The sequence below is a fragment of the Haliotis cracherodii genome, unplaced genomic scaffold (assembly GCF_022045235.1).
Source record: "Haliotis cracherodii isolate W230 unplaced genomic scaffold, xgHalCrac1.p SCAF_1, whole genome shotgun sequence".
In the NCBI taxonomy this organism is placed as follows: domain Eukaryota; kingdom Metazoa; phylum Mollusca; class Gastropoda; order Lepetellida; family Haliotidae; genus Haliotis; species Haliotis cracherodii.
This window is the reverse complement of record NW_027266264.1, coordinates 80,861,432-80,889,127: the sequence shown is the minus strand read 5'-3', so window position 1 is coordinate 80,889,127 and position 27,696 is coordinate 80,861,432. Positions and strand designations below refer to the sequence as shown.

Sequence of the window (27,696 nt, the reverse complement as noted above, 5' to 3'; positions counted from 1 at the left end):
CGGCATGCGTCTATACACCAGATCTGTTTATGCAACTGCTGTTAACGCAGAAGCAATGTGGTCTCTCTCAGTCCCCCCATCAAATTGCCAGCATTTTTGTATATTTATTGTTTATAAATTTACTGCCAGAAAATTGTCAGTTTATTTACTCAGATGCTGTTAACATCATTAAGTAGGCATTATATGGGCAGGGATGGGAAAACCTGGTGTACTGTTACAAGGGGAATAACTCTGTACTGCATGGGATATTTCTTCATCAATACGGCCATACAGCCTTGTGGGATGGCGGTTCTATACTTGCAAAGTAACCATGGTACTTCGAGAGTTAAGGTTCAACAGTTACATCTTTCCTATTGTCACTTATATTTTGCATATTCTAAGTGTAGGAAAAACCATATCTCCGAGGGATAACTAGAGATTGTAAATCCTCATATGAGGGAACGTTCCCGAATGTGAGGGTTCACAATCTCTAGTAACCTCGAGGAGACATGGTTTGTCCAACTTATAAACCGACTCATCGCATAGACAATGTTTTTAATTAAATAACTGTAATAAAAACTCTCAAATGTATAACCTGTATCGGAGATGAAATATCGCCTGCAGTCGTGAACTTGGGTCAATGAAACCGGCGACCTCAGCACGTGGGTTTTGCAACGGTGCGAAATCTGCACATGCGTCTCGCAATGGCACGAAATCTGCACGTGCGTCTTGTAGGCTGTTCGTAGTTTTTGTTCTATCAAGGGTTTACAATGATTGTAAGCCCTCCTGCGAGGTGTTACAATCATTGTCATACCTCCTACCAGGTGTAACCACAATTTCAAAAACTCCATATTGAGTTACACAAACAGCCGGTAGATTAATAATAAATAAAAATAAAAATCAGATTTATGTCTACAGTCAACTTTACTTATATCTTTTTTCAACCACCCTGACCTGATCAAAGTGTCAATGAGTTGTTTACAAATCTCTCCACAGTTCTCGATTATCTCCTTCGTAGTAAGACCACAAAGAACATGTATGGCGCCACAGACAAACCCTTTTTACACAGACTGGCATTATGAAGTGAGAGAAGAGTCATGCTGTTGAACTTATTTATAGGTGACAATGCTCTTGGGAATCCCTTTCGTTCCATGCAGGAATTTCTGTACAGTGCAGAGTAATAAACGCCAGTTTGAGATTTGTTATGACAGATAAAATTTAAGTGAAAAAGAGGACAACTAGTAAATCGGATCTTGCACCTTCAATGATGACAGACTTGCTACATCACTTTTATCACAGGCTGATCAGAAAACAACACAGAAAATTTATCGAGGGGGAAAATAAACGTTTTCGTTCACTACAGCTGCATGGAGGATAAATCATCTTTTTTGTAAATCTTCAGATTAAGTTCAAAGTCTGAGTTGTGTCTCAGGGCAGGTGGATGTCAGCAATGTGACGGCTGTAACACAGCGGCGTGGGACGAACCCCATCTGGACCATCTGGACCTCATAAATGATCCAGGCTGTTGGGGTACATGACACCTGGTCACAAGAGTCTTAGACTTAGCCACTTGTCCCATCGTCTTAGACTAAAATTCCAGGACAAATTATTTCCTCCCAAAATCTAATTTGTATATGTCACTGTTCAGAAAAGTGCTGTGGACTTAATTCATGCAGTGATACATTGCATACAAGTCTGTGACCATCAGAACCTTAATCAATCACAATAAAATCAGATCTTTGTGCTTGTTACTGCTACAATTAAATTGGAGGACGTCCCAGAAACGTTAGAACGACCGTTCGCAAACTTTGACTGACCAATGAAATAACTAATAGGAAGTCAACATTATACAATCAGAAAGCAGCTTTCTCGAACTTGACGGCACTGGTATCATAATGGCGTCTTCACTTCGAAACTACACTTTGAAAAATATTTTGACAAATTTATTGATTCAAAATTTGGAAACTAAACAAATGAAAATTCAGGAATGTTTAATAGACGGCCATGATTGTATGTCAGATCTTCTGATGGTCTATGAAAAGTCTCTTTCATTTCAAATGTTTATTCCATTGAAGCGAGAGATAGACTTGGATTTCGACAGACGCATTTGTACAGCCCGTAACTGTCACATGGTAATATTCCAGGCAAATCACAGCTCCACACATTGTACTCAGGAGAGGAATAGAACCACTGCCTCTGGAAGTGACTAGGACAGGATCATATGGATGTCAACATCCGAATCCCTTCTTAACAGCTTCTTGCTCCGTCAGTCACCTGGATCACCAGTCAGTGAGTTGAAGTTATTTCCGTTCTAACATGGCATGTCAACTCATGGCGTGTCATATATCACTGACACTTATCACATTGCTGAAATCCACAAGCAGGATAAAAGGCAAACCAGAAGGGGAAATCTGGGATTCACATCAATAACCAGCAACTAAGGAAAATGAAGCAATCATTCGAACAACAGATGATTCTTCATCACCACTATGAGATAACAATGGGTAAGTGACTGCAAAATGCCATCAAAAATGAAAAACAAAACATATCACTGTACTGAACAAGCATATAAGTCAAGGGGTCCTTGTCATGACTACAGTATTAAAAGTTAAAGTTTCAATTACTATGGAATATCAGCAACCCTTTCATTTTGGATTTAGATTGTGTATGAAGTTTCAATTACTATGGAATATCATGAACCCTTTCATTTTGGATTTAGATTATGTATGAAGTTTTAATTACTATGGAATATCAGGAACCCTTTCATTTTGGATTTAGATTATTTATGAAGGAACATGCATTCATGCTTAGGTGATGCATGATAAGCCAAGTACACCCATATGGCAGGACAACTCAGGCCTCCCAACCACCCACCACACACACACAGACTCCCTGCACCTCATCGTGTGCTGGGACATGCGGGATGACACTGAACTCAAGCCACCTTTACAGGAGGCGTTTCCCCTCTGTAGCTCCCCGTTCCTGGGGCACAAAACAACTACTACAGCAGCTTCCCACAAGACGACCACAAAAACACTGGTGGCATGGAGAGTGAACTAGCCACCCTCCCATTCCACCGCTAGGTGCATCCAGGAGTAGAATATGTCAATGCTACAAGACGACTATCTACTAAGATGACTACACAGGGTATCGGGTGGACACAATGTCTGGTGAGTACAGACAGCACATGGATACCAGATCAACTTTCTTCTGTATCATAGCTGTTGATGGCTATACAGCACATTATCACTGGGATCTAGCTGTAACAAACGAGGATACAGCCTTTTTGAAAAGGAACGGTACAATTTGTAATCAAACAAGTGCAAGATGAATGCAAACCTGCAAATAGTAGCTTAATAACGTTATTTAAGTTGAAAATATGTCGCCAAATAAGTGTCTGTGTGATATTGCTGACTGAAGCGTATGACTCCCTTCCCTTGTGCCACCTACTGTGAACACCCAAGCCTACATCCATACCTAGATACTGATAGTTCTCCTCCTCGTCCTGCTTCGTGACTGTCTCCGTCGACAGGGACTTCACTGACAGATATGACTTGATCTCCTCTGCTTTGCCCATCCACTTCTCCAGCTGCAGTGAAATGATCAGAGTTTTATCAGGAATAGGATGACACTTAGATCTGGTTCAACACATTTACCCATCATGGTGCAATGACTAATGGCAGACCATGGGACAAACAGTGGCTACCATAAACATAAGCATGCTGCCATTATAGAGTGAGTGAGTGAGTGAGTTGGGTTAAAGCTGCTTTAAACAGTATTCCAGTTGTATCACGGCATGCCAGATTAACGTGGGACGACATCCCGAAGTAATGCATGTCTCAGACGTTTAACACTTTGGTGACCCCCACAAGCACGGGTATGGTGCTGACAAACCTAGAAACATAATTGGGGCAAACCATGATTCAAATCCAGGCGACGAAATGAGGAGCCTTAGACAACTGGGCTACCAGTGCACCCTCCAACAAAAGGCATTTATCTTCTCTATTTTCTATTGCAAACCATCATCATGATTTGATTGCCAGGAGAGTATGGCCTGTACTGATGACAAGACTCTGTTGTAACCCTAGAAGCACTAACCAAATGGTTCCCAATTATGGCCATTGAATATCCAGTATTGGCACACTTGTCATCTGTGAAATTATGTTGTAACGTTCCCCTACAGTGTTTGACATTGACCACATTATGTCAAAAATCTGCTGGTCCTGTTGGATCTCCACTAGACACAATGGTCCTGACCAAATGGGGTTTTGAAAGGTATTACTTCTTTATGCAGTTAGAAGAAGAACCCAGCCAAGACGGTAACCACTGTACCATACAGGGTTGTTTTGGTTGCTTTCTTTGCTAATAATTTAGAGCTGAACTATTGCTAATTTCAAAAGTCATCAAAACTGAAATTACTTTTTTTATCCCCCAAATAACACGAGTCCACCAGACCAGCATTTATTTAATTTTACTGGTCCTTAAGGAAATATACTAGACTTGGACCAGTGGACCAGTGTTAGTGTCGAACACTGCCTTATGATGTCACAGACTGGCAGTATTTCTCAACAGATTAAAGTCTTGACACATTTACCATTTTGTACAAGACATTATACATTCTACCATTGCATTTTTAACTATGAAAACTTTTACATGCAATATAGGTAGTAACCTCTGTCTTTTGATATGAAATAGACCTGTGAAGATCCGGGGTAGAATACCGGTAGGTCTTCACCAACCTATGCTTGCTGTAAAGACGACTATGCTTGTTGTAAGAGGCAACTAACGGGATCGGGTGGTCAGGCTCACTGACTTGGTTGATGCATGTCATTGTATCCCAATTGCATGGATCGATGCTCATGATATCAGTCGATGGATTGTCTAGTCTAGACTCGATTATTTACAGACCGCAGTCATATAGCTGGAATATTGCTGAGTGCAGCATTAAACAACAAACAAACAAACAATTAATAACAAATATTTCAAGACCTGTCAATGCAAGGAGCAATCTTCTCAGGCAAGCCTTGATGTTTCGCTACTTTAATCAACATGAGTTTGATGTCAAAAGACACATTATGACTCTCTACAAAGTTTGTATTTATTTATACTTTTATGAACAGATCTGGGTATCACAGACATTTATGCACTCAAAATGTAGCTGGGTTCCATTTGAGACATTATTTGGTTATAGACAATAGAGGTTAAGGCAAAATATTCCATAAAAGCAGCTAGTGTTGGATATTAGTTAAAATAACAAGATAACTCATTGATTCACAAAGGTAAATCACGATCAATTAATGGTTGATAAAGGGGAAGAGACAAATCTGTCATTCATAGCATTCTTCCTGACTATCAATCATGTAAAACATCCCAACAGCAATACAACTTAAAATCTTCTCTGTTGACACATGGAGCTTTACCTTGTTTAAACTCAGCCTTATTATTACAAACCAAGCTATTACAATGTCTGCTTGTTGTTTAACGCCAACCTCAGCAATATTCCAGCGGTATGAGAGTGGTCAGTAAATAATCTAGTCTGGACCAGACAATACAGTGACTGATATCATGAGCATTGGGCTAAGCAATTGGAACACGATGACATGCATCAGTCAAGCCAGTGAGTCTGACCACCCGTCTCCATTTATCGCTCTTATGACAAGTTGGGTTTCTGAAGACCCATTTTAACCTGGATCTTCATGGATCAGCTATTCCAAAAATAAACTAAAATAATTGGAAATTGATTGACCAGTGATGCAATACACCTCTGATGAAATCAATATATTGGAATAGCACTAACTTCATCAAGAGATGGATATAACTCACATGACACACAAGACTGGCAGATTTAGAATAATAACATGTAAAAAAATATCTCAAATAAACTCAAACAAGCAAACAAACAACCCAAAAAAATTGAAACATTTTTTTTTTTTTAACCATGAGGTTTTTCTGCATTCGGAACACACCAGGAAGGTGGACAAAATATAAATGGAGTTTTTTATATTGGAAAGAGCTTACAGCTTGCAAAGACAAAATAGCTCAATACATTTTTTTTCAGTTATCACTTACCTCTTTTTTCAACAAATCTTTCCTTCTTCCCTTGGGTTCCTCTGTTAAAAGAAGAGAACAGCATAGAGAGCCCATGGTGGTGTAGTTGTGTGTGTCACTCCATCAGTAGCAGGCACATACACATTCACTCATGTTGCTCTAGCAGCACAGATTTCAACTTAAGGTGTTCATTGTTGTTATTGTTTTGTCTTAAGTAGAGTGTTTATATATATTTGTGCCTTAAGATAATTGAAATACCAACATTTCGATTTTTAAGTATGTTTAAAAATACATTACAGCAACCAAATGATTCTATTAATCATATCATATACTGAATTTACACTGTTGAACGCCCATGTTTCCGTTTCTACTGATGGGTTTATAATCATTTTTTAACAGATAATGTATTTATTTAGTCATTTAGAGTATATATTTCATGGTAACGCCCTTAGCTAAATTTTCACTGCCACAGCTATGGAATTGTTAAATATTAGTAGCACTGGATATTATACATATACTACCAATGACATATAAGGGAACTGATGAAATGATTGCGAAGGTGTTATGACGATACATGTCTGTAAAATTAGTTTCGGGTGTGAAGATCAATATCTGGTGTGTCCACCATGTTGGGCGATACCTGCGTGACATCTTGCAGCATAATGTTGATTAACTTGTGCATGTTTGTCTTTGGTGTTGCCCACCGTTCTGCCTGAGAGCTACCTCTAACTGGGCCACCTTGACAGGGGCTCAATCTCATTAAAATCAGATCTTAGTTCTCGCTGCCACTAAACAAAGATCTGAGGACATCCCATTACGGGTCACGTCAGACTGATCTTTCGCAAACTCTGACCGACTAATGGAATTACTGACAAGAAGTCGACATTAGCCAATCAGAAGGCAGCTTTCTCGTGCTTTACGGCACTAATTTCAAATTGGCGACTACGCTTCGAAACATATATTTTGACAAATTCTCGCTTTAAAATTTGAAACCTGAACAAAAGAACGTTCTAGAATGGCTAATATATTGTCTAGATTGTATAGATTCAGTCGTTAAGCCCGTAACTATCGTTCAGAATACCCTGTTTTAATGTTTTCGAGGCTGCATGATTAGAAATCACATTCCAACTGTCAATTTCATGATCTGGTTCAGCGATTGGTGGGATGAAAGGTTGTTCTGACATGACTCCTAATGGGATGTCCTCAGATCTTTGTATAGCTGTAGCAAGAACTAAGATCTGATTTTAATGAGATTGATGGGGGCTTGGATTCTGGCGTACACTCCAGAACATACCACAGATGCTCTGTGTCAGGGGACTTAGTGTGCCGGTCCAATGTCCGTATGCCTTCTCATCAGAGATATTCAGTGGTGACCTGGGCACGATGTGGTCTGGCATTGTCATCTTGCAGTTCAAAATTTCTGAAGATAATTGTAGCGAATGGAACATTGACAGTACGCATCATTTCCTCAACCTCTTGCTGGCCAGTGTCCATTCACAATAACACATTCAGTTTGACTATCATGTGTGATACTACCCCACACAATGACACTACAGCCCCAGACTGATCATGGTCAAGAATTGTTGCCCTGGCATACTGCTCACTGCTATGTCACCAACAAACTTTTTCTGTCATCTGTGATTTTGAGGCAAAACCTTAATTCGTCTGTAAACATGGTGCCATTGGCGAATACGGTAGCCAGTTTTTAATGGTGAATGTTGAAATTCGCCTTCCTGTTATTGTCCGGAATTGACAACAGGACCAGATTTGAATCCATTGTGTAGTGCAATTAATATAAAAAGATGATCTTGTCTGGGTGTGGAAGTTTAGGCCTGCCACACCCTGGTCTCAATGCAACCCCATCCGCTTGTTCCACAGTTAAGAAATTACTCTTTTTGACTTGCCAACATTTGGGCCAATTGGGATGTTGACGTCCCCCTCAATCACACCCCACACCCTCAATTCACAATTTTGTCTATCGGCATATTAAACGTGTGCATAGCTCAGTTACATTAGTGATTATTTCTACCACCACCACACTGTTTGGTTTCTGTGTGCACATGAACATGCTGTTCATGAACGATGTGAAATTTCAAAAATGTACACCTGAACAATAGCAACATTCAAATCATTAGTTCCCTTATTTTTTGTTGTTAGTATATTTCCACATACCTGACATCGATGTTATAAAGACAAACATGTGTTTGGTGATGTCAATGGCTCGATATTCCAATAAGGAGAGGACCTTGTAAGTGGATCATTTTTGTTCAGTCCTATTGTGTTTTGTCAATAAAATATGTTTAAACTGAATACACTTTTCCAGATCTTGAAGCGATTACTGTTATTCGGGTTGTTATTCAGCTTTGGGGCAAACAATGTTCACAGGTTCTTACAGTGTTGTCACTACCCCTAGTGTACAGTACATACACCCTGTGCACTCAAAACCACTCACCCGATGGTAGACGACCAGATGGTGGAAACACGAATACGTACACACACCCGAAACACAAGTGTCAAAACTTGTGGTGTCACCCTGGGCAAGTGACTCAGTTCAAATGTGCCTCTGTTCACTCAGCAGGGAATGGTTACCCAATATGTGAGGTGGATTTAAAAACCTTCTAGCACCCCTAGGCAGCATGGGTTGTATACTACCCAGGGAGTTGAGAATGATAACTTGAATGATAACAGATCCACTGGTCAGGGTACAAATAAAACCGCATTTGAGCAGATATTAGTACCTGGATACCCGTGGTATATAAATGTATAGTATAATAATAACACTGTCTGCTGCACTTACCTGGGAGATGTTGGACTAGAGGTGCAAGAGCCAACTCATAATGATGCAAGGCCTGCTCAAACTGTTCTTTGTCTGACTGTAACCATAATAATAACAGTTTTCATTCATACTAAATTTCTCATCTGAAAAATACAAACTTGAAGCATCTGTTACAAGAACAGAAATGATCTCAATCAAGGGGGGCAACTCTTGAGGGTATGTTCACAACACAATACAATAACCTGGTCAAAATCAAGCAGAGGGTTATTAAGCTATACTGTTTTCAAGTCTTCGTGTTTTGTGGTTCAGTTCAGATGACTCTAACTGCCTTTGTTTCTGTATGAGACAACATGAAATCCTAAATATTTGCCGCTACATTTATTTGTCAATTGTAAATATAGGGTTTATGTCATCCCCTTTTCATTTAACAAAAATGTTCCTCCCAAATCAGTTCTTATCATAAATCCCACATCACCCGCCACAACATTAATTGCTCATACTGTGTGCATGTCAACTAGTGCTGAGTTTCTGAAAATGTATAATTGTGATAGAAACAAACAACTCCATTTAAATTGAAAAGGAGCCCAGTGAGATGGGAGAATAACAACCTGTGTAAAATCTAGACTTGCTTCATTTAGAGTTATAGCATTATAGTATGGGTTGGGCAGAAGGGGAAATAATATGGTTCTGTGATACTGTGTGTATGATGCATGTATTGTATATGTGTGTATTAAGTTACGTAACAAGCAGAAGAAACAAGAATGTGATTTTTGGAAGGGCAAGCTTTCTATATTTAGAATGAGCCTGTACACTTCACCTCAACAACAAACTGACCGCCTCCATGGCCACATGGTTTAGCGCCGCCTGGAGAGAGGAAGGTCTGGAGTTCTATCCCCGGCCGCATCATACCGAAGGAAGTCAAAAGATGGTACCTCTTGTTACCCTGCCTTGTGCATGGCACTGAGGGGCTAAAACAAGGACTGGTCGGCTTGGAGTCAGTATACTGTGTATGAGTGGGGTATTCATGTTCAACTGGGACATGGTATCTCAGTGGGCGAGCACCATAATCGGCACTATATTCAGCATTAGTCCGGACTAATACACGCACCCACCCCACCACACACACACATGCATGCACGTCGCTATATAAGTGCAATAAATTTTGGATGTGACGTTAAACCCCATTTCACCTCACCTCAACAACAAACAAAATTAAAGACTGATGTTTCAGCTTTCAAATACAAATTAAGTAAAATTATTTGTACACGCCACATGAAAACAGGACCTCATAATACATAACTGAAGTCTACAGAACTAATGTATTTATCATTATATTTCTTTACATTTTTCTCGTTCATATCAGTTAGCTTAATTGGACTTTTCATCACAGTGCAATGAATAAAATATCTTGCGAACATTGTCAGTTGGACATCAGTAAAACCAAGTTATTGTGGACACTACCTTACTGATTATAACTGTTGGGTACTTGGAACATCTACACATAACCAAAGGGAAATTAGATTAAAACTTATCCTCAATACAGTAATCTAAATATTTATAATTTTTAAATTTGAAGTTTACATGATATACATCTTTTCTATTGGACGAGAGGTCGGTCACATGACTGCGAAATTGATGATCAAAAATGAATAAACGACACAATTTGACGTTCATACGTTTTTCACGAGACCGTGTTCTTCAAGTGACACTGTAAACACTGACGGACTACTTCCACATCCCTGATGAAAAAAATGGGAATTCCCTAGCATGCATACATACAAAAGCGTAGTTTCTGATCATTTTGAACTTAGCGTTTTAGCATACATTGGGATAAGTTAGACAGTGTGATTGCATGTCCGTTCAAGGATATCCTCGCTACAACCTATCGTAGAGAACAAAACGAAGAAAAGCACATCCAAACTACGGTAGTATCGACTCGATCCGTGTCCTAACTACAGTGACAGCAATATATGAATGTACCTTAGTATCTATTTGACACATCTTTACAATGACCTTTCAGTGATCAACCTTTCTCATCTCATGAGGATATTATTTGAGTACATTTGTTGTACAGAAACTACAAAAGTTGTTCCTGTGGAGCATGTTGAGCAGACCTATGTTCATGTCACCTATTGTTTTAAGGAACTATTTTATTCTGCGATACAGCTGGTTGTTGTATGGCTGTCAGAGCAAACATGAAGTCCACAGTTGCCAAAACTTGTAAACCGCCTTAGCTACGTCACAGTTAGAAACTGATTATCAGTATTTTAGATTATTATTTTGATAATAAGAGCAATTATCCCAATGGTTTCTCCAGATTCCCGATGGTTAATTCTGACTCAATCGCCGAATGACAAAGGCTATGCCATGTTTAAAAATTGAAAGTAGTTCCTACTTGACCTTTGATATTTGGATCTCTATCCTCATATGACCCAACGGATATCTTTTTTATCCCTTGGCTTTATCCTGACGAGATACCTACCCATTATGCGATAAACAGGGAATCTGAACTTGCCCTGTTTTCATTACAATCCACATCACGACCATATCCCTACCTCAGATTCTGCAGCTTTGATCAGTCGCAGGGCAGCCTGCAGCTCCGGCTTCCCGATACAAAGATCAGCTGGAACAGATTCACACAACCTTCAGGACATAAGTAATGGATAACAACTTTTTCAATACATCATGATAGCAACTTTCTGGTATAAACTTCCTCGACAATATCCTTGATATAAGGATCTTTACCGAAATGTTGCTATAATACAACATTAAAGAAGTTGTTATACATAAATTGTGTCTACTTTCCAATCTCATTAAAATCAGATCCTAGTTCGCGCTATTGCTAAACAAAGATCTGAGGACATCCCATTACGGGTCACTTCAGAACGACCTTTCATCCGACCAATCAAAGCGTCGCTTACCAGATCATGAAAGTGACAGTCGGAATGTGTTTTCTAATCATGCAACCTCGAAAACATCAACACAGGGTATTCCGAACGACAGTTACGACCCGTACGACTGATTCCATCAAAATTATTGTCTATCTCTCGCTTCAGTGGGATAAACGTTTGAACGGAGGAGGCATTGAACAGTACGTGGGAAGCATTGCTATACAATCTCAGCCATATATTAGACATTCGGGAATGTTCGTTTGTTCAGTTTTCAAAATTTTAATCGAGAACTGTGTCAATATATTTTTCAAGCGTAATCTGAAATGGAAGTCGCCAGGTTGAAATGAGTACCGTAAAGCTCGAGAAAGCTGCTTTCTAATTGGCTGATGTCAACTTCTTGTTGGTAATTTCAGTGGTCGGTCAAAGTTCGCGAAAGGTCGTTCTGACTTGGACCGTAATGGGATGTCCTCAGATCTTTGTTTCACGGCAGCGAGAACTCAGATCTGATTTTAATGAGATTGGTCTACTTTCTCATCTGTCAACTTCTAAGAAATGCTTATGAAACAATTCAGGTTGCATATGAAGCTGATAAGATTATTGTTGTTGAGGGTGGTCAGACTTATTCTTATTGTAGTTGCATCCTTGCTTTGTGTCCCAAGAATCAAGTCACCTAGATACCTTCATATTGGGTATTTGCTGATGCTGTCAGTGCCTCATCTTCCCAAGGCAAGGGCATTAACTGACCATAAAAGTCTAGTTTCCATCCATGCCAAACTAGGCTGGAATTCCGGAGTTACATTTTGACTGAACTAACAGGTCTACGTCTAGTCCAATCAAAATCGCGTAATGAACTAGACATCTGGTTCGTAAAAAACATGGATTTCAACATGCAGATTTCTGTAGACTGCAGGATTTGCAAAACATGTGAACCGTCAACTGGGCGTCTACAGATATTTTGCACATTTTTCATATTTTTAATCAAGGTGCTCAAGTGATTTGGGGTAAGACCCGTTTTATTACAATATAGATCTTGATTATCGATCAGATCATCTTGACTGAGCGTGCCATTGTGTTTGAAGCAAATGTAAGTGATATAAGAGATAGAGTCAGATTGGTCAATAGGAGGGGCATAGAAGAGACATAACTCATAATAGTCACTGGTAGCGCTATGATAGAGTCTGGAAATTCCAGCCTATTTCGGCAAGGGTGGAAGCTGAACTTAATAGTCAGTTAACGCCCTTGCCTCGGGAAGATGTCAGTGCCTGTCAAATTAGATTTCCTTGTGTTTATAGCGCGAGATATTTCCAGGCCTTCCAGTGGAAGCTACTGTTACCAGACTCACTCAGTTCTTCGTATTCGTTGAGAGACAGGGATCGACTGAGGGAGTCTTCAGGCTTCTGTGGTTTGAGTAACGTCTTCAACACTTCAGCCCTGTCCATGTACTCCTTCACCTGAAGAACAGCAGTGTTTATTGAAACTTGTTTGTTGTTGAACCCTGCACTGAGTAATATTCCAGCTATGAGAAGACAGATTGTACACTATTGAGACAATAAAGTGAATTACACAGCATCGATCAACACAACAGTGATAGCATCAACCACGTCAGCAAGCCAACTTGCAACAAGCATGGGTTGCTGAAGACCAATTTGAACCCAGATACACTCGGTGGTTTGACCAGATTAGTCAGCAATAATTCAGCAATAGCATAGCATTCCATAACCAGACCAGTCAGCAGATGGCCAAACAATGATCTACTACACAGACACACTGTAACCAACTAACGCCAGCAAGCTTGGGGTAAGTAGGGTCAACTTTGACAAATGAGCCCAAAGGGGGTCAAATATTGTCAATTGAGTGAGTGAGTGAGTTGGGTTTAACACTGCTTTTAACAGTATTCCAGTTATATCACGGAGTGTCAACTTATGTGGGAGGAAAGCCCGAAATGATGCAGGTCTCATATGTTTACCACTTCGGTGAAACCCACGAGCACGGGTATGGTGCTGACAAACCTAGAAACATAATCAGGGCGAACTGGGATTCGAACCCACAATCATAGGTTTCTGGCATGCCCAAGGGATGCAACTCTGCACAGCAAATTGTGGCGCCTAGACGACTGGGCCACCAGTGCCCCCAATTTTCATTGACCAGCATACTGATGTAGTGGCGGGTATGGGGTAGATGTTGGTGGCGCCTACACAACATGAAGCTACTTGTAGATTCAGGTAACAGTCATGTCTATTCAGAGTTCACAATAAAGAATCATGATACTAAGCCCTGAAAATGGCTTCAGCTTGAACCGACGAGTTAATCTGAGTTTCACATCCTTGGATTTAGCATATCCTGAACAGCCCTCTAACCCTTCTAGTACTCAAGACTTGGTCTTCCTCAAAATACACACCTTCTTCCTCATGGCCTCTTTCTTGTTGGGATTTTTTTCATCTACAACAGAAAAAAACATGTTTCAACAAAACTGAAATAGTAAGGATTCATCAATCTGGTGTTATCAATCATCCAGGGCTCTCTGGCTTCATCAGCTTCTCAGTGGGGAGATCTGGACCGTCACGGGGACTGATGAACTGTTCACTGCATCACAACTACCTTCTGGAGCTCACATCAGTGTTGAGTATTTGCTGCGAACACCTTAAGTTTGTTGGTTTTTTGTTTAACACTGCACTCAGCAATATTCCAGCTACATGACGGCGGTCTGTAAATAATCGAGTCTGGGCCAGACAATCCAGTGATTGACATCATTACATCAACCCACGCAATTGGGATACGATGACATGCATCAACCAAGTCGGCGAGCCTGACCATGATGACACCTTAAGAAGTTAGTTAAGTTACCTGTATCACAACAGGGTTTTACCTTGACCTTAAAAACTAGGGGTCCAGGGGACTTTAATGATTAATTTCAAGGGTTCTTACAAGAAGGTTGAGGGTCCTGTAAAGTCATGTAGTGTACTCTAAGATTTGATATTTACTTTCATTTATTCAGAACTTTTATATTCATTGTCAAGAATATTGTACGGTGAATATTATTGTGTATCCCCCAGATGCAATATAGGATTTTTCTGCATCCATTCTGAACATTTGTGCATACTGGACACACTTTTGTGAGTCATGTAAAACGTGTCACAACAAACCGTGAAACATGTTAATTGTACAGTTATCCATGTGAAGCCTCAGTTCCATCTACTTCACCACCAGAACAAGCATGAAATACTCATATCCCCTGCTATACCGCCAATGGAACAATGGAAACTGGAAAAAAAATTTCCCAAAATATCAAAAGGCACCAGTTCACCACTAGACCTATCTATGTGCCAAATTTGGTTAAGATATCACTCATGGTTTATGAGTTCTGCTCCGGAAACAAAACGTGACGGACGGATGAACAGATGGGAGGACGGACAGACAGCACCCATTCCTTTATCCCTCCTCCACTTCGTGGTGGGTGATAATGTTGCACAGTAGTTCCCAACTTCACATGCATCAAACTCCTCAAAGGTGAATAGTTCAGAAAGAATTCATGACCGTTTGGATCCTATTATATCATATCCTTTCGTTTTTGGATAATAATCCACAAGGTATGAGGAATTCCGTGACTTGTGTAAGCCCAAACCCATTGGCAAGAGACTTACAGCTGTAAAAGAGGAAGAATGTATCCTGTGTTGGTCTTGTCCTATTGGCACATTTTAAGATCTGTCACTGAAGTCAACCTGTTGTTTTGATGACATAAAGGCACAAATAATGACATCATATCATACTGTTTTCAACTGGGGCAGTGAGGGGAACATAGTTTCAACATTAGGCATTGGGAATCTATACCCCTATAGGTCTAAGTGCAATGACTATAAATGGTTGCACCTTCTTAGAAGCTTTATCTCACCTCATTAAAATACTAGTTTTTGATTGGCTAAGGAGTTTTTCAGTTATTTTCCATGTATCCTGCTGAGAAATAAACCGAACACACCTTAGGTAACTTGCTTATCTCACATAAGTATAGTTGAGCTGAAATGAACCAGTGTATCACCGAATACATTAGGTAAAGAGAAGTATCTATGTTCATTTGTGTTGTCTGCTAGGGTAATAAACTTCTCAGCAGGAGAATAAATCCCTTTTATCCCGCCACGAGCAAGTCAGGCTGCATATATATTTCTGAAGGGCAGAATAAATCTCTTATACCCCACTTTGAAGCAAAAAGTTGCACGCTTTTTCCGAGTCAATGAAAGTCACGTGACATAGCACAGTAACCTAACACGGACGCATAAAACTCCATGTACCCTGACTGAGTGGAGCGATCCTGCTACAACTTGTATTGACTCACAATGTACAGCCGCCACGAAGTAGTCGAGAGCTTCAGTGTATAACCTGATGGCTGCCTTGTAGTTCCGCTCGTTGTCTTTCTTCACAGCCTGTGTGACCAGCTCAATCTACACAAGATAGCAACATCATCAACAATGGTATGTCAACAAAACAAGAATGTATCAGGATGGCGTACATTCATTTTACAAAATGTTAACTGAAAAAGTTGTCATCAGATCAGCAACCCGAACCTCTGTATAACTTGTGTATAACACACACCGAACCGTTTTACTTGTGCATAACACTCACCCCACTATATAACTTGTATATAACACTCACCCCACTGTAGAACTATCTTACTGTCTGCTCTCTGTTGTATATACAGTAAACTATGTTTATAACAAACACGCTTATAACCAAGTGAAGGATATAGCAAACTGTTGTTTTCGGTCCCGGACATTTGCAACAACCTTGAGTTGAAACGCTTATAACAAACTACGGATATAAAGAAAAAAAAATATTGGTCCCTTTGAGTTTGTTATAACCGTTGTTTACTGTATGTATTTATGCAGAATCTGCACATTGAACATGTCCCTCAGCGATGAGGAAATTGCTCTATACAAATATCCTATTATTTTTGTTGACTTGTATATATAACCCACCCACTTATATAACCCGTATATAACACTCACACTCTGTATAACTTGTATATAAAACCCACCCCATTGTAAAACTTGTATATAAAACCCACCCCATTGTAAAACTTGTATTTAAAACCCACCCTATTGTATAACGTGTATATAACACTCACCCCACTGCATAACTTGTATATAAAACCACCCGATTGTATAACTTGTATATAACACTCACCCCACTGTATAACTTGTATATAAAACACACCCCATTGTATAACTTGTTTACAACACCCACCCCACTGTATAACTTGTATATAAAACCCTCCCCATTGTATAACTTGTATATAACACTCACCCTACTGTATAACTTATATATAAAACCCATTCTATTGTATAACTTGTATATCACACTCACCCTCTGTATAACTTGTATTTCAAACCAACCCCAGTGAATAACTTGTATATAACACTCACCTTCTGTAAACCTTGTATATAAAACCCAAACCATTGTATAACTTGTATATAACACTCACCCCACTGTATAACTTGTATATAAAACCCAGCCCAGTGAATAACTTGTATATAACACTCAGCCTCTGTATAACTTGTATATAAAACCCACCCGATTGTATAACTTGTTTATAACACTCACCCTACTGTAAAACTTGTATATAAAGCCCATCCCATTGTATAACTTATATATAACACTCACCCAACTGTATAACTTGTACAGAACACTCACCCCACAGTATAACTTGTATATAAACCACCCACCATTGTATAACTTGTATATAAGACTCACCCACTGTATAACTTGTATATAAAGCCCACCCCATTGTATAACTTGTACATAACACTCACTCTGTATATCTTGTATATAACACTCACCCACTGTACAACTTGTATATAAAGCCCACCCCATTGTATAACTTGTATATAAAACCCACCCCATTGTATAACTTGTATGTAAAACCCACCCCATTGTATAACTTGTATATAAAGCCCACCCCACTGTATAACTTGTATATAAAGCCCACCCCATTGTATAACTTGTATATAACACTCACCCCGTTGTATAAGTTGTATATAAAGCCCAAACCATTGTATAACTTGTATATAAGACTCACTGCATGACTCAGACTGTCATGTGATGGCACATGGGTCATATCCACAAATGGGTGAGCAAAGAATTCTTCAAATGTAATTCTCTCATCTGGTTTCCTCTTCAGCAGCCGAAGAAGAAGGTCTCTGGCATCTTCTGTAATGTCCACCCCATAAGGTAACTGAAACAGGGATCAGTCATCACACAGTCGCCTGCTAATTAGAGTTTGTGATTGTCTTGGTTTAATGTTTAACGCCTCACTCAGCAATGTTCCAGCTATATGACAGCGGCCTGTAAATAGTAGTCTGGACCAGACAATCATGTGTTTGACATTATGAGCTGTCATCTGGGCACATTCATCTGGGTGGTGTGAATGGTGTCTTACACCACAGTTCACAGACTGAGAACATAAAATCTCAAACATGATCAATATCCTCAACCAGTATTTTAGCATAGCTTCCATGTCTCTTGTCAGTTCCTTCCCAAATAATTTCCCCTGCAGATGTCTGCTGTTTGACAGGATGTATCAGACCAACATGACAGAGACATTATACACTTGAAAATTGAGGAGGATCAAAGATATTTTTGGCTTCAGAATAAAGGTTCTTACCTTAACTAAAACCTACCTCTACTGGTTTAACATCCTGTATCTGGAGTCACATATCTATTCTGCCCTTACACAGGTTAACTGACCCCCTAACTCTTTGACGTCACACAGCTATTCTGCCCTTTCTTCAGCTACAACCTACCTCTACTGGTTTATCATCCCATATCTTAGACCCTAACTCCTTAAAGCTCTGTGAGGCAAACGGGGCTCTCCCAAACAGACATTCTGAAACAAAAAGTAGAAAATACATGAGGGCATAAAGACATCAAATAACAGTTAGCTGATATGAGTATGTTGAGCAAATAAATAATAGACCACAGATAATCCTACCATACAGTATAACACCTATAGACCACAGATCCACCTACCATACAGTATAACACCTATAGACCACAGATCAACCTCCCATACAGTATAACACCTATAGACCACAGATCCACCCACCATACAGTATAACACCTTTAGACCACAGATCAACCTCCCATACAGTATAACACCTATAGACCACAGATCCACCTACCATACAGTATAACACCTATAGACCACAGATCAACCTCCCATACAGTATAACACCTATAGACCACAGATCCACCTACCATACAGTATAACACCTATAGACCACAGATCCACCCACCATACAGTATGACACCTATAGACCACAGATCCACCTACCATACAGTATAACACCTATAGACCACAGATCCACCCACCATACAGTATGACACCTATAGACCACATATCCACCTACCATACAGTATAACACCTATAGACCACAGATCCACCTACCATACAGTATGACACCTATAGACCACAGATCCACCTACCATACAGTATAACACCTATAGACCACAGATCCACCCACCATACAGTATAACACCTATAGACCACATATCCACCCACCATACAGTATAACACCTATAGACCACATATCCACCTACCATACAGTATAACACCTATAGACCACAGATCCACTCTTGCATCATATTCCCCTCTACAGATGATCTCCGGCGCCATGTACAGAGGGGATCCTCTCATCACATTCATGGCATCACCATCAAACAAGTGCTTCGCAAACCCAAAATCTGAAAGAAGAAGTATGTTTCTTGTGGATGAGAATAAACAATACAGACTTGCCGGTCTGTGTTTCATCTTTCAGAACATCTTTGTGAAAGGTTTATCAATGAACTAGTTTGTATGCTTGTAAAGGCATAACACATTAAATATGGCTGCTATACCACTGAGCTCAGGCTACCAAAGTTAAAACTGGGTTTAAAGGAGTGAACCATATCTCACCACTCTTGTCCCACCGATTCAAATTCTTACCATCAGTTTGGGAATATAATTTCTTGGCTGATGCATGCATTCTATTTGTTACAGCACTGACACTGACTACACATGTACCTGCTACCTTGACAGTGGGGTGAGTGACACACGTACCTGCTATCTTGATGGTGGGGTGAGTGACTCTGACACCACACGTACCTGCTATCTTGACAGTGGGGTGTGTGACACTGACACCACACGTACCTGCTATCTTGACAGTGGGGTGAGTGACACTGACACCACACGTACCTGCTATCTTGATGGTGGGGTGCGTGACACTGACACCACACATACAAGCTATCTTGACAGTGGGGTGAGTGACACTGACTACACATGTACCTGCTACCTTGACAGTGGGGTGAGTGACACACATACCTGCTATCTTGATGGTGGGGTGAGTGACTCTGACACCACACGTACCTGCTATCTTGACAGTGGGGTGTGTGACACTGACACCACACGTACCTGCTATCTTGACAGTGGGGTGAGTGGCACTGACACCACACGTACCTGCTATCTTGATGGTGGGGTGCGTGACACTGACACCACACATACAAGCTATCTTGACAGTGGGGTGAGTGACACTGACTACACATGTACCTGCTACCTTGACAGTGGGGTGCGTGACACTGACACCACATGTATGTAGGATTATGGGCTACATATATCATATAATATGTAACGATACACCACACGTACCTGCTATTTTGACAGTGGGGTGTGTGACACTGACACCACATGTACCTGCTATCTTGATGGTGGGGTGTGTGACACTGACACCACAAGTACCTGCTATCTTGACAGTGGGCTGAGTGACAGATGTACCTGCGATCTTGACAGTGGGGTGCGTGACACTCACACCACACATACCTGCTATCTTGACAGTGGGGTGTCTGACACTGACTACACATGTACCTGCTACCTTGACAATGGGGTGAGTGACATACGTACCTGCTATCTTGATGGTGGGGTGAGCGACAGATGTCAGGAGGATGTTCTGAGGTTTGAGGTCCATGTGGGCCACATTCTTGTTCCAGAGGAACATCATGGCACCGGCTGAGGGCAGAAGGATTATGGGACACATATAACATATGATATGTAACAATACATGTAGACACTATGACTGCCTAGCATGTTGGAAAATATTTCTTCCTTAATATTTTCAGATTTTAACTATTACCGAAACTAACAAAAATGTGGAATTAAATCATGTTTTGAAGAGCATTCTTCACCAATTGTTTTCCAACAATGTGTATGACCTACATATCTCTGAAGACTATAGCTATGGGAAGGGAAGTAATTCATTCCTAGAAGCACATTTCTTTCATTCTGTTTCACTCTACTGACTACTAGAAGACCACTTAAATTCTTGATTTATTTACAGAAAGCACACCAGTTTAGCATGGGTACATCACTTCCATCCAATAGTTTTAGCTTCATCAATGTTTGAACTATGTTTGTCATCTACTGCAATATCTCAAGTTAGACGTAGTCTACGCTTATAAGCATGCTTGTACAAACACACGCATAAGCACAGACACTCACAAAGAAATTATGTTTCTAACCAACCAGAGTGCTAATTCTGGCCCATTACTTGTGACCTTGTCACAAGTATTGCTTTGTACATACTCTCAGATCAAGCTATCAATTCAGACTGAATGCTACTATTTCAACAGATCTCAAACATTTGCTCGTCTCTGCCGACCTGTGGAATTCCCTATCAGTGTATGTGAGCTTTCCTACATCACTACTTTAGTCCAAGTGACTCTTTAAAACTCTGGACTGAAGACTGTGCATGTTTGTTTTTTTCTGTTGTGCTTTGAGCACACATTATTCTTATTACTGTGAATATGGTACTGTATTTGCCTAGGCACTTAGGAAATGGACAAAGAGGTGAGCTTATTTGAATGCTACACATTACACTTCAAGTTAAACTTGTCAGAGACAGAGTGTGAGATACAAACTTCAGGATGAGAATTTATGGATGTCAACTTCTTTACTATGAGGAACACAATGTTTCAGAGTATATACTTATATATCAGCCGATGAAGGAGTAAGTATATACTTATATATCAGCCGATGAAGGAGTAAGGATGTACTTCGAAATGTTGTGGTCCTCATAATAAAGAAGTTGACATCCATAAATTCTCTTCCTTATGTGTATCACTTCTAAATGCCTTTCAAAGACTTGATGACAACTCTAGTTCAGGTGTTGATGCCACTACAACATAAGGGATAGAAGGTTCCTGGACAAGGTGATTCACAACTATATTTGTATTTCGTGTTACAATAAACTTTTTATAAACACCAAAATCAATATTGTCATGTGCTATTTTCTTGTATTATAATCTGGAAATGCCAAAAATGACTTTCTCATGTTTTCCCCATTTGCGCCCTTGCTTTCGTGGCTGACCTCAATGATAACAAGTGAAAACATCAGATGTAAATTGTGATGAGTGAGTATGGATTGTTTGATAGGCATTACTTAGAAGTTGATGGATGACAAAGTAGACACAATTTATGGATAACAACTTCTTCAATACTGTAGAGGCAACGTTTACGTATAGATCCTTATACCGTTGTCATGCAAGACTGAATGAGGAACATGGTACAGAATATATATAGACCTACTTAGTGAATGAGTATGGTTTTATGCAGCTTTTATCAATATTCCAGCAAAATCACGGTGTGGGACACCAGAAACTGACTTCACACTCAGAAGTAATCAATATGTAACCATTGTTACTGAGCCACAATACAAATTTTCATTATCTCGTTATTCTGGTTGTTTTGACTGCGATATGTATAAGTAACATAAACATATCCAGTGTAGCGGCTTGGTATGTCAAAAGTTACTCGGGTAAGATTCTCTCTATATTCCCCAATCATAACATCTTAAATGCCACAATGTACTGCAAGCAAGATCATCCATATTTAGATATACATTGTCCAATAAATTGAGCAACGCCTACATCAGAATGAGAAAAGAATAGAGACGGGTTAAGCTGACTGAACTGCACTTTACATGTCATGTGTACTCTTCGTCTTTCATTAAGTCATCACATTGATCAACAATCAATACTGAAGAACAAGGGTAAACATGCATGACATGCAACAGGGATAGACATGTGTTGCTAACAACAGACAGAATCATTCTCTGGGGCTCATTATGTAACCAACGTCCACAGCCAATTGACATGTCAGTTTAATAGAGCTCATCATTGATCTGTGACAACCATGGAAGGTCACTGAGACAAGTTGTGACAGTATTGAGTGGCAACATAATTACACACCGAGAGGCACACCACGAAGTATTGATACTGTGCGCTGGACAATTGAGACATATATAGAGAATACTACACTCATTCTCGTTAGATACCATTTTTACGAAACGAGTGGACTTTCTATGGTATCTGACCAAGCGAAAGCGAGGTCAGATACCATAGAAAGTTCACGAGTTTCGTAAAAATGGTATCTAACGAGAATGAGTGTGGTATTTTATTTATTACCCACGTTAAATATATATTTAAGTGTAAATACATAACAACTTTCGTTCATTGACAGACCAAACTGAAACCGGTTGCAAAATCTGGTTGCGCATGAATATTGATATATGACCAAATATGGGCATTGTTGACATGTTTATGCATACGCATTAACAACATGCGCCTGCTGTTCTGTTTGCAAACAAACCAGCACCGACGCTCAAGATCCTTTTGGAAGAAAGTCTTCAACTTATGGTAATTCAAACGCCATGTTGTTAGAACGCAGGACACCGAAAAGAAAATTTGAAATGTAACATTAGCGCCGCGCTTTGAATATCGGATCAACAGTCACACGCATCACACTGCCTGGGTCCCGTCTGTGCATTCAAAATGGTTCGGTTTCCTTGATCTATCAGCTGAATTTATCTCATATCCGTACCATTTTGGAAGAGGGAAATCAGACTGTTCGCCAAAGACATTCATGTTAACTGTACCACCCTATATACTGAAAACGTGAAAATCAACAAACCCAAATCTGCTTGCATGTCAGTGACAGCTTCGAACGATCGAAGGGCAAGGTCGCCAGCGGAATAAGAAAAGACAACCGCGATCCACTCACAGCGTTTTACGCTAGAGATAGGGAATGTTACTGTTCACATTTGGGATGTTTGGGGCCACAAAATTTGAAGTCAAGCACACTTCCACGGAGTTTTCCAGTGATTTGTATCGGAACTGTGAACTGTAAGTGATCTGGTCGTGCTGTCGTGTTCGTTCATTCATGAACAACACCTCCCGAAACAGCGCCATAAAATACGCTTCAAAGGGGACACTGATGGCACAACCGGATCATCCCAAGTAAGTCTAGATATCTGTCCAGATAGTTTAAACAGACTTCATTTCACCATGCTTATCCTTTTACGTTAAATCAAATTGAAAGTTGCGAAAATGGTCGGGTGCGTCACGCTCAAGGGACGCGCTCGATCGGCAGTCGTACATTGTAAATCGATTTATAGATCTAGCTCGATTATATGTCTGTAGGAGCTCTATGCATGACTTATATAGAATGCAAACCGAATGTGATGCGTGTGACTATCTTGTTTGGTTTAATAAAGTGTTTGTAAATATCTCTCGTTCTCATGAATTTCTTCAGTTCTGCCTTGTAATCGCAAAATGAATGACGTCTCGCGATTTTTTATGAATGAAAAAAGTAGTCCCGGTGTGACAGAGGTCACGGTTATCCAATCAAAACGAATAAAACAAGGTCAACCTTGTACAACACACGTGTGACGTACGGATTTAGTATCTTACCACCTGTATCTTCACCACGTGGGTAATAAATATTTAATCTCTGTGACTGTTTGATATTTCATTTCTAAACCTGTTTGTTATGAGCTAGCCATGACCTGTATGTTAGGGTTGGGTGAGATCAAGTGATATCTACACTGTAGACAGGATACTGGTTACCATGACGTCACAATCAAATGACATCACTAATGGCGCTGCTACTGAAGCTGTTACTTTTTACACTTAAGACACTGCTTATTGACCTTTTTCACACTTCGCTACTTCCGGTTTGAAAGCGAGGCTTGGAGAGCAGAAGGTGAAGGCTGGATAGCACATGAAACACACGGAGATGTCAACAAGGCACTCAATCGGGACAAACTGTGACAATTTAACCATCCCGATACATTTATCATAAGTATTGAACATTATTCTTATTGACAAACTATTCTACTGTTATCTGGTCTCCTTACCGATATAAATTTGAATCTGGCCGTTCTGTTGTGATTTCAATTTAAAATATCCATGACCACCTGGTAACTCCCAGTGCAGTTTATGGTAGCTGAACAGACTTAATACAGAAGAAGAAGAAGAAGAATATTTTATTATAGTGTCACCCGCTGTACATATAAAATGACAAGGCAAGAATGTAAAAATTCAGCGGCCGGCCAAAATGGCCTACGAGACACTAAAAGACTCATAAAAACACTATTTTATATATGTACACACCACATTTAATAGCAGTTATGAAAATAACATTCATAATATTATCCCCCATACAAACATCCTATATACACACAACCACATCCATTCCCACATCCAGGTCTTCACTCACAGCAGCTTACGCAAACCACGCAAACACACCCGCACATTCAGACACACCCAAACCCTCATTGACATCACTTCAATCACATTCGAACCCTCGCTCGAACCCTCACCGTCACACATCACTCTCACACACACCCTATTTCTTAAACACACCCTCACCTGTATCCGTTCCCGCATCCACACCAACTCCCTCATCCGCACCCATCAACCACGTCCTCACTCGCATCCACATCCCTCCCCGTCTCCACAAAAAAGAAGCACCAACCACGCACAAAGACACCAACAAAGTAACAATCTACCGCCGCATACACACACTCCCTCCCAACAACGCCCCCGGCCCCCCCCCCCCCCACACACACACACACACACACACACCCACACCCGCGACAACATGAAACAAGCACCCATCACAACCCCTCGGGCCAGCCACCCATCACAACCCCTCGGGCCAGCCACCCATCACAACCCACAGCACCCCCACACATCAACCCTACAACACAGCAAAACATGATAGATGATAAGAATTATCACACGCACACAACTACCCAGTTTATTGTTTTATATATTTTCTTCTCCGATACATTGTGAAGATTAATGCAGCAAGTGGTTTAACCAGTTCGTCGCACTGCATTAAGAATACGGTTTGGTCTGCCGGAGACATGGTAATAAACGAGGGGTTAATAAGGGATACTTTCTGCCAAACATTAAGTCTTAGATCTCTATAACAGTCACACGTTACCAAAAAGTGAACTTCATCTTCAACAGTTTGGCCGTTACATAATTTACAGACGCGTTCAGAAACAGGGGTTTTCGGGCGTGTATAACGACCTCTTTCTAATTCTAAGGGTAAAGTTCCACAGCGAAGTTTAGCTAAAGTGCTTCGTTGTGATCTATCCAGAATATGGCGTACATAAAATGAAACATTCAGTGTATTTTTAAACAATCTAAACGTTCTAAGCTTATTGCCTGTAGTATGGCCAGTGTCATTCCAAACTCCACGCAACCAGTTTTCTCTGTCAAGTTCTATCAGTTTTGATTTCAAAATTTGGAAATCTATATTACCAATATTATAGAGATCCAAAAATGGTAGATCAAAAGAACCAAACATTCTTACAACTCTGCTGTCCCAGGACTTTCGGTATGACAGAGACCAATTTCTGATACGAGCTATAATTCTCTGCGGGGGAGCTGAATTCAACTTCTTCCAGAAACGCACAACTTCGATTTTATGTTTAGTGATAATCAATGACCAACCCATCTCCCCTCTTACGGCCAAATTAGGAGTAGTTTTTCCTACACCCAAGAAAAAGCGGCACGCTCTATTTTGGATGGCATTTATGCAACTAAATTCTCTGGTTCCCCAAATTGCTGCACCATACGTTAAGATAGGTTGTACAAGATTGTCATACAAAGTACTGAAAACATCATAGGTCATTCCTTAAACTAATTTAAATTTACTAATAATTACACTGAGGGCTCTTCCAGCAGATTTAGCAATTTGTTTAGCTGTGAAATTTAAATCTAGGTGTTCCTGGAGCCAAAGTCCCAAATATTTATATGCATTACAAATTTCAATATTCTCTCCTCCACGGTGAAAACTGACACTGGAACGCGTAACAGACTGCTGTCTGTAATGGACAATTTTAGTTTTTTTGGTATTAATTTGAAGATGCCATCGTCTGCACCAATTATCAACGCAATTTAACATTCGTTGTAATGAGTGCTCGTCGCCGGCTATAAGGGGAATATCGTCGGCGTATAAGAGTAAACTAAGCATAGAATCATCGCCGATGTCAACACCACAGTGCAGGTCATTAATTTCCTCAACCAAGTCGTTAATGAACACGGAAAAAAGTGTCGGTGATAACACACAGCCCTGCTTCACTCCACTGTACACAGGGAAATCCTCTGTCAAGTATCCGTTAAGGGACACACAGGATCGAGTGCCATCATATAACGACTTCACTGCAGAAAAATATTTTCCGTTAACACCAAGTTTAAGTTTTTTGTACCAGAGACAATCCCTGTTTACTCTGTCAAACGCCTTCATTGCGTCTATATAGCATACAAATGTAGAGCGTTTTTGAGATTTCCTATTATTAATAACAGAATATAAAGAGTATATATGTTCTACAGTGTTCCGCTTTCTACGGAATCCATTCTGCTCATCGGCCAAAATAGTATTACGTTCAAGCCACTTTGTAAACCGTGTGTTTAAAATGTCAGAATAGACTTTACAAGGTACTGATATTAAGGAGATCCCACGGTATCCAAGTGGGTCTCGGGGATCGGCATCTGGTTTCAGGATTGGTGAAATAATACTATGGCGCCAAACATCAGGACAGGTATTATATTCAAAACAAAAAGTAAAAAGCCTCAGTAAAATGTCCACGCAGGAACTATTTTTGAGCGCTTCTGCAGGTATAAGATCGGATC

General features: G+C 40.1%; 1 protein-coding gene across 1 annotated transcript in view; it reads right to left on the bottom strand.

The window, feature by feature from the left end:
- Positions 1–27,696, bottom strand: part of LOC139469613 (serine/threonine-protein kinase ULK3-like) — a 68,698-nt gene that overhangs the window by 23,627 nt on the left and 17,375 nt on the right. Inside the window, exons 4-14 of the mRNA XM_071251830.1 lie at positions 20,618–20,722; positions 19,282–19,425; positions 18,486–18,568; positions 17,762–17,917; positions 16,022–16,127; positions 14,093–14,133; positions 13,037–13,145; positions 11,359–11,426; positions 8,825–8,900; positions 6,049–6,089; positions 3,457–3,568 (exon numbers count right to left, since the gene is read on the bottom strand). Of these exons, the coding sequence (XP_071107931.1) occupies positions 3,457–3,568; positions 6,049–6,089; positions 8,825–8,900; positions 11,359–11,426; positions 13,037–13,145; positions 14,093–14,133; positions 16,022–16,127; positions 17,762–17,917; positions 18,486–18,568; positions 19,282–19,425; positions 20,618–20,722 (1,041 nt within the window). The remainder of the gene's footprint in view (positions 1–3,456; positions 3,569–6,048; positions 6,090–8,824; positions 8,901–11,358; positions 11,427–13,036; positions 13,146–14,092; positions 14,134–16,021; positions 16,128–17,761; positions 17,918–18,485; positions 18,569–19,281; positions 19,426–20,617; positions 20,723–27,696) is intronic.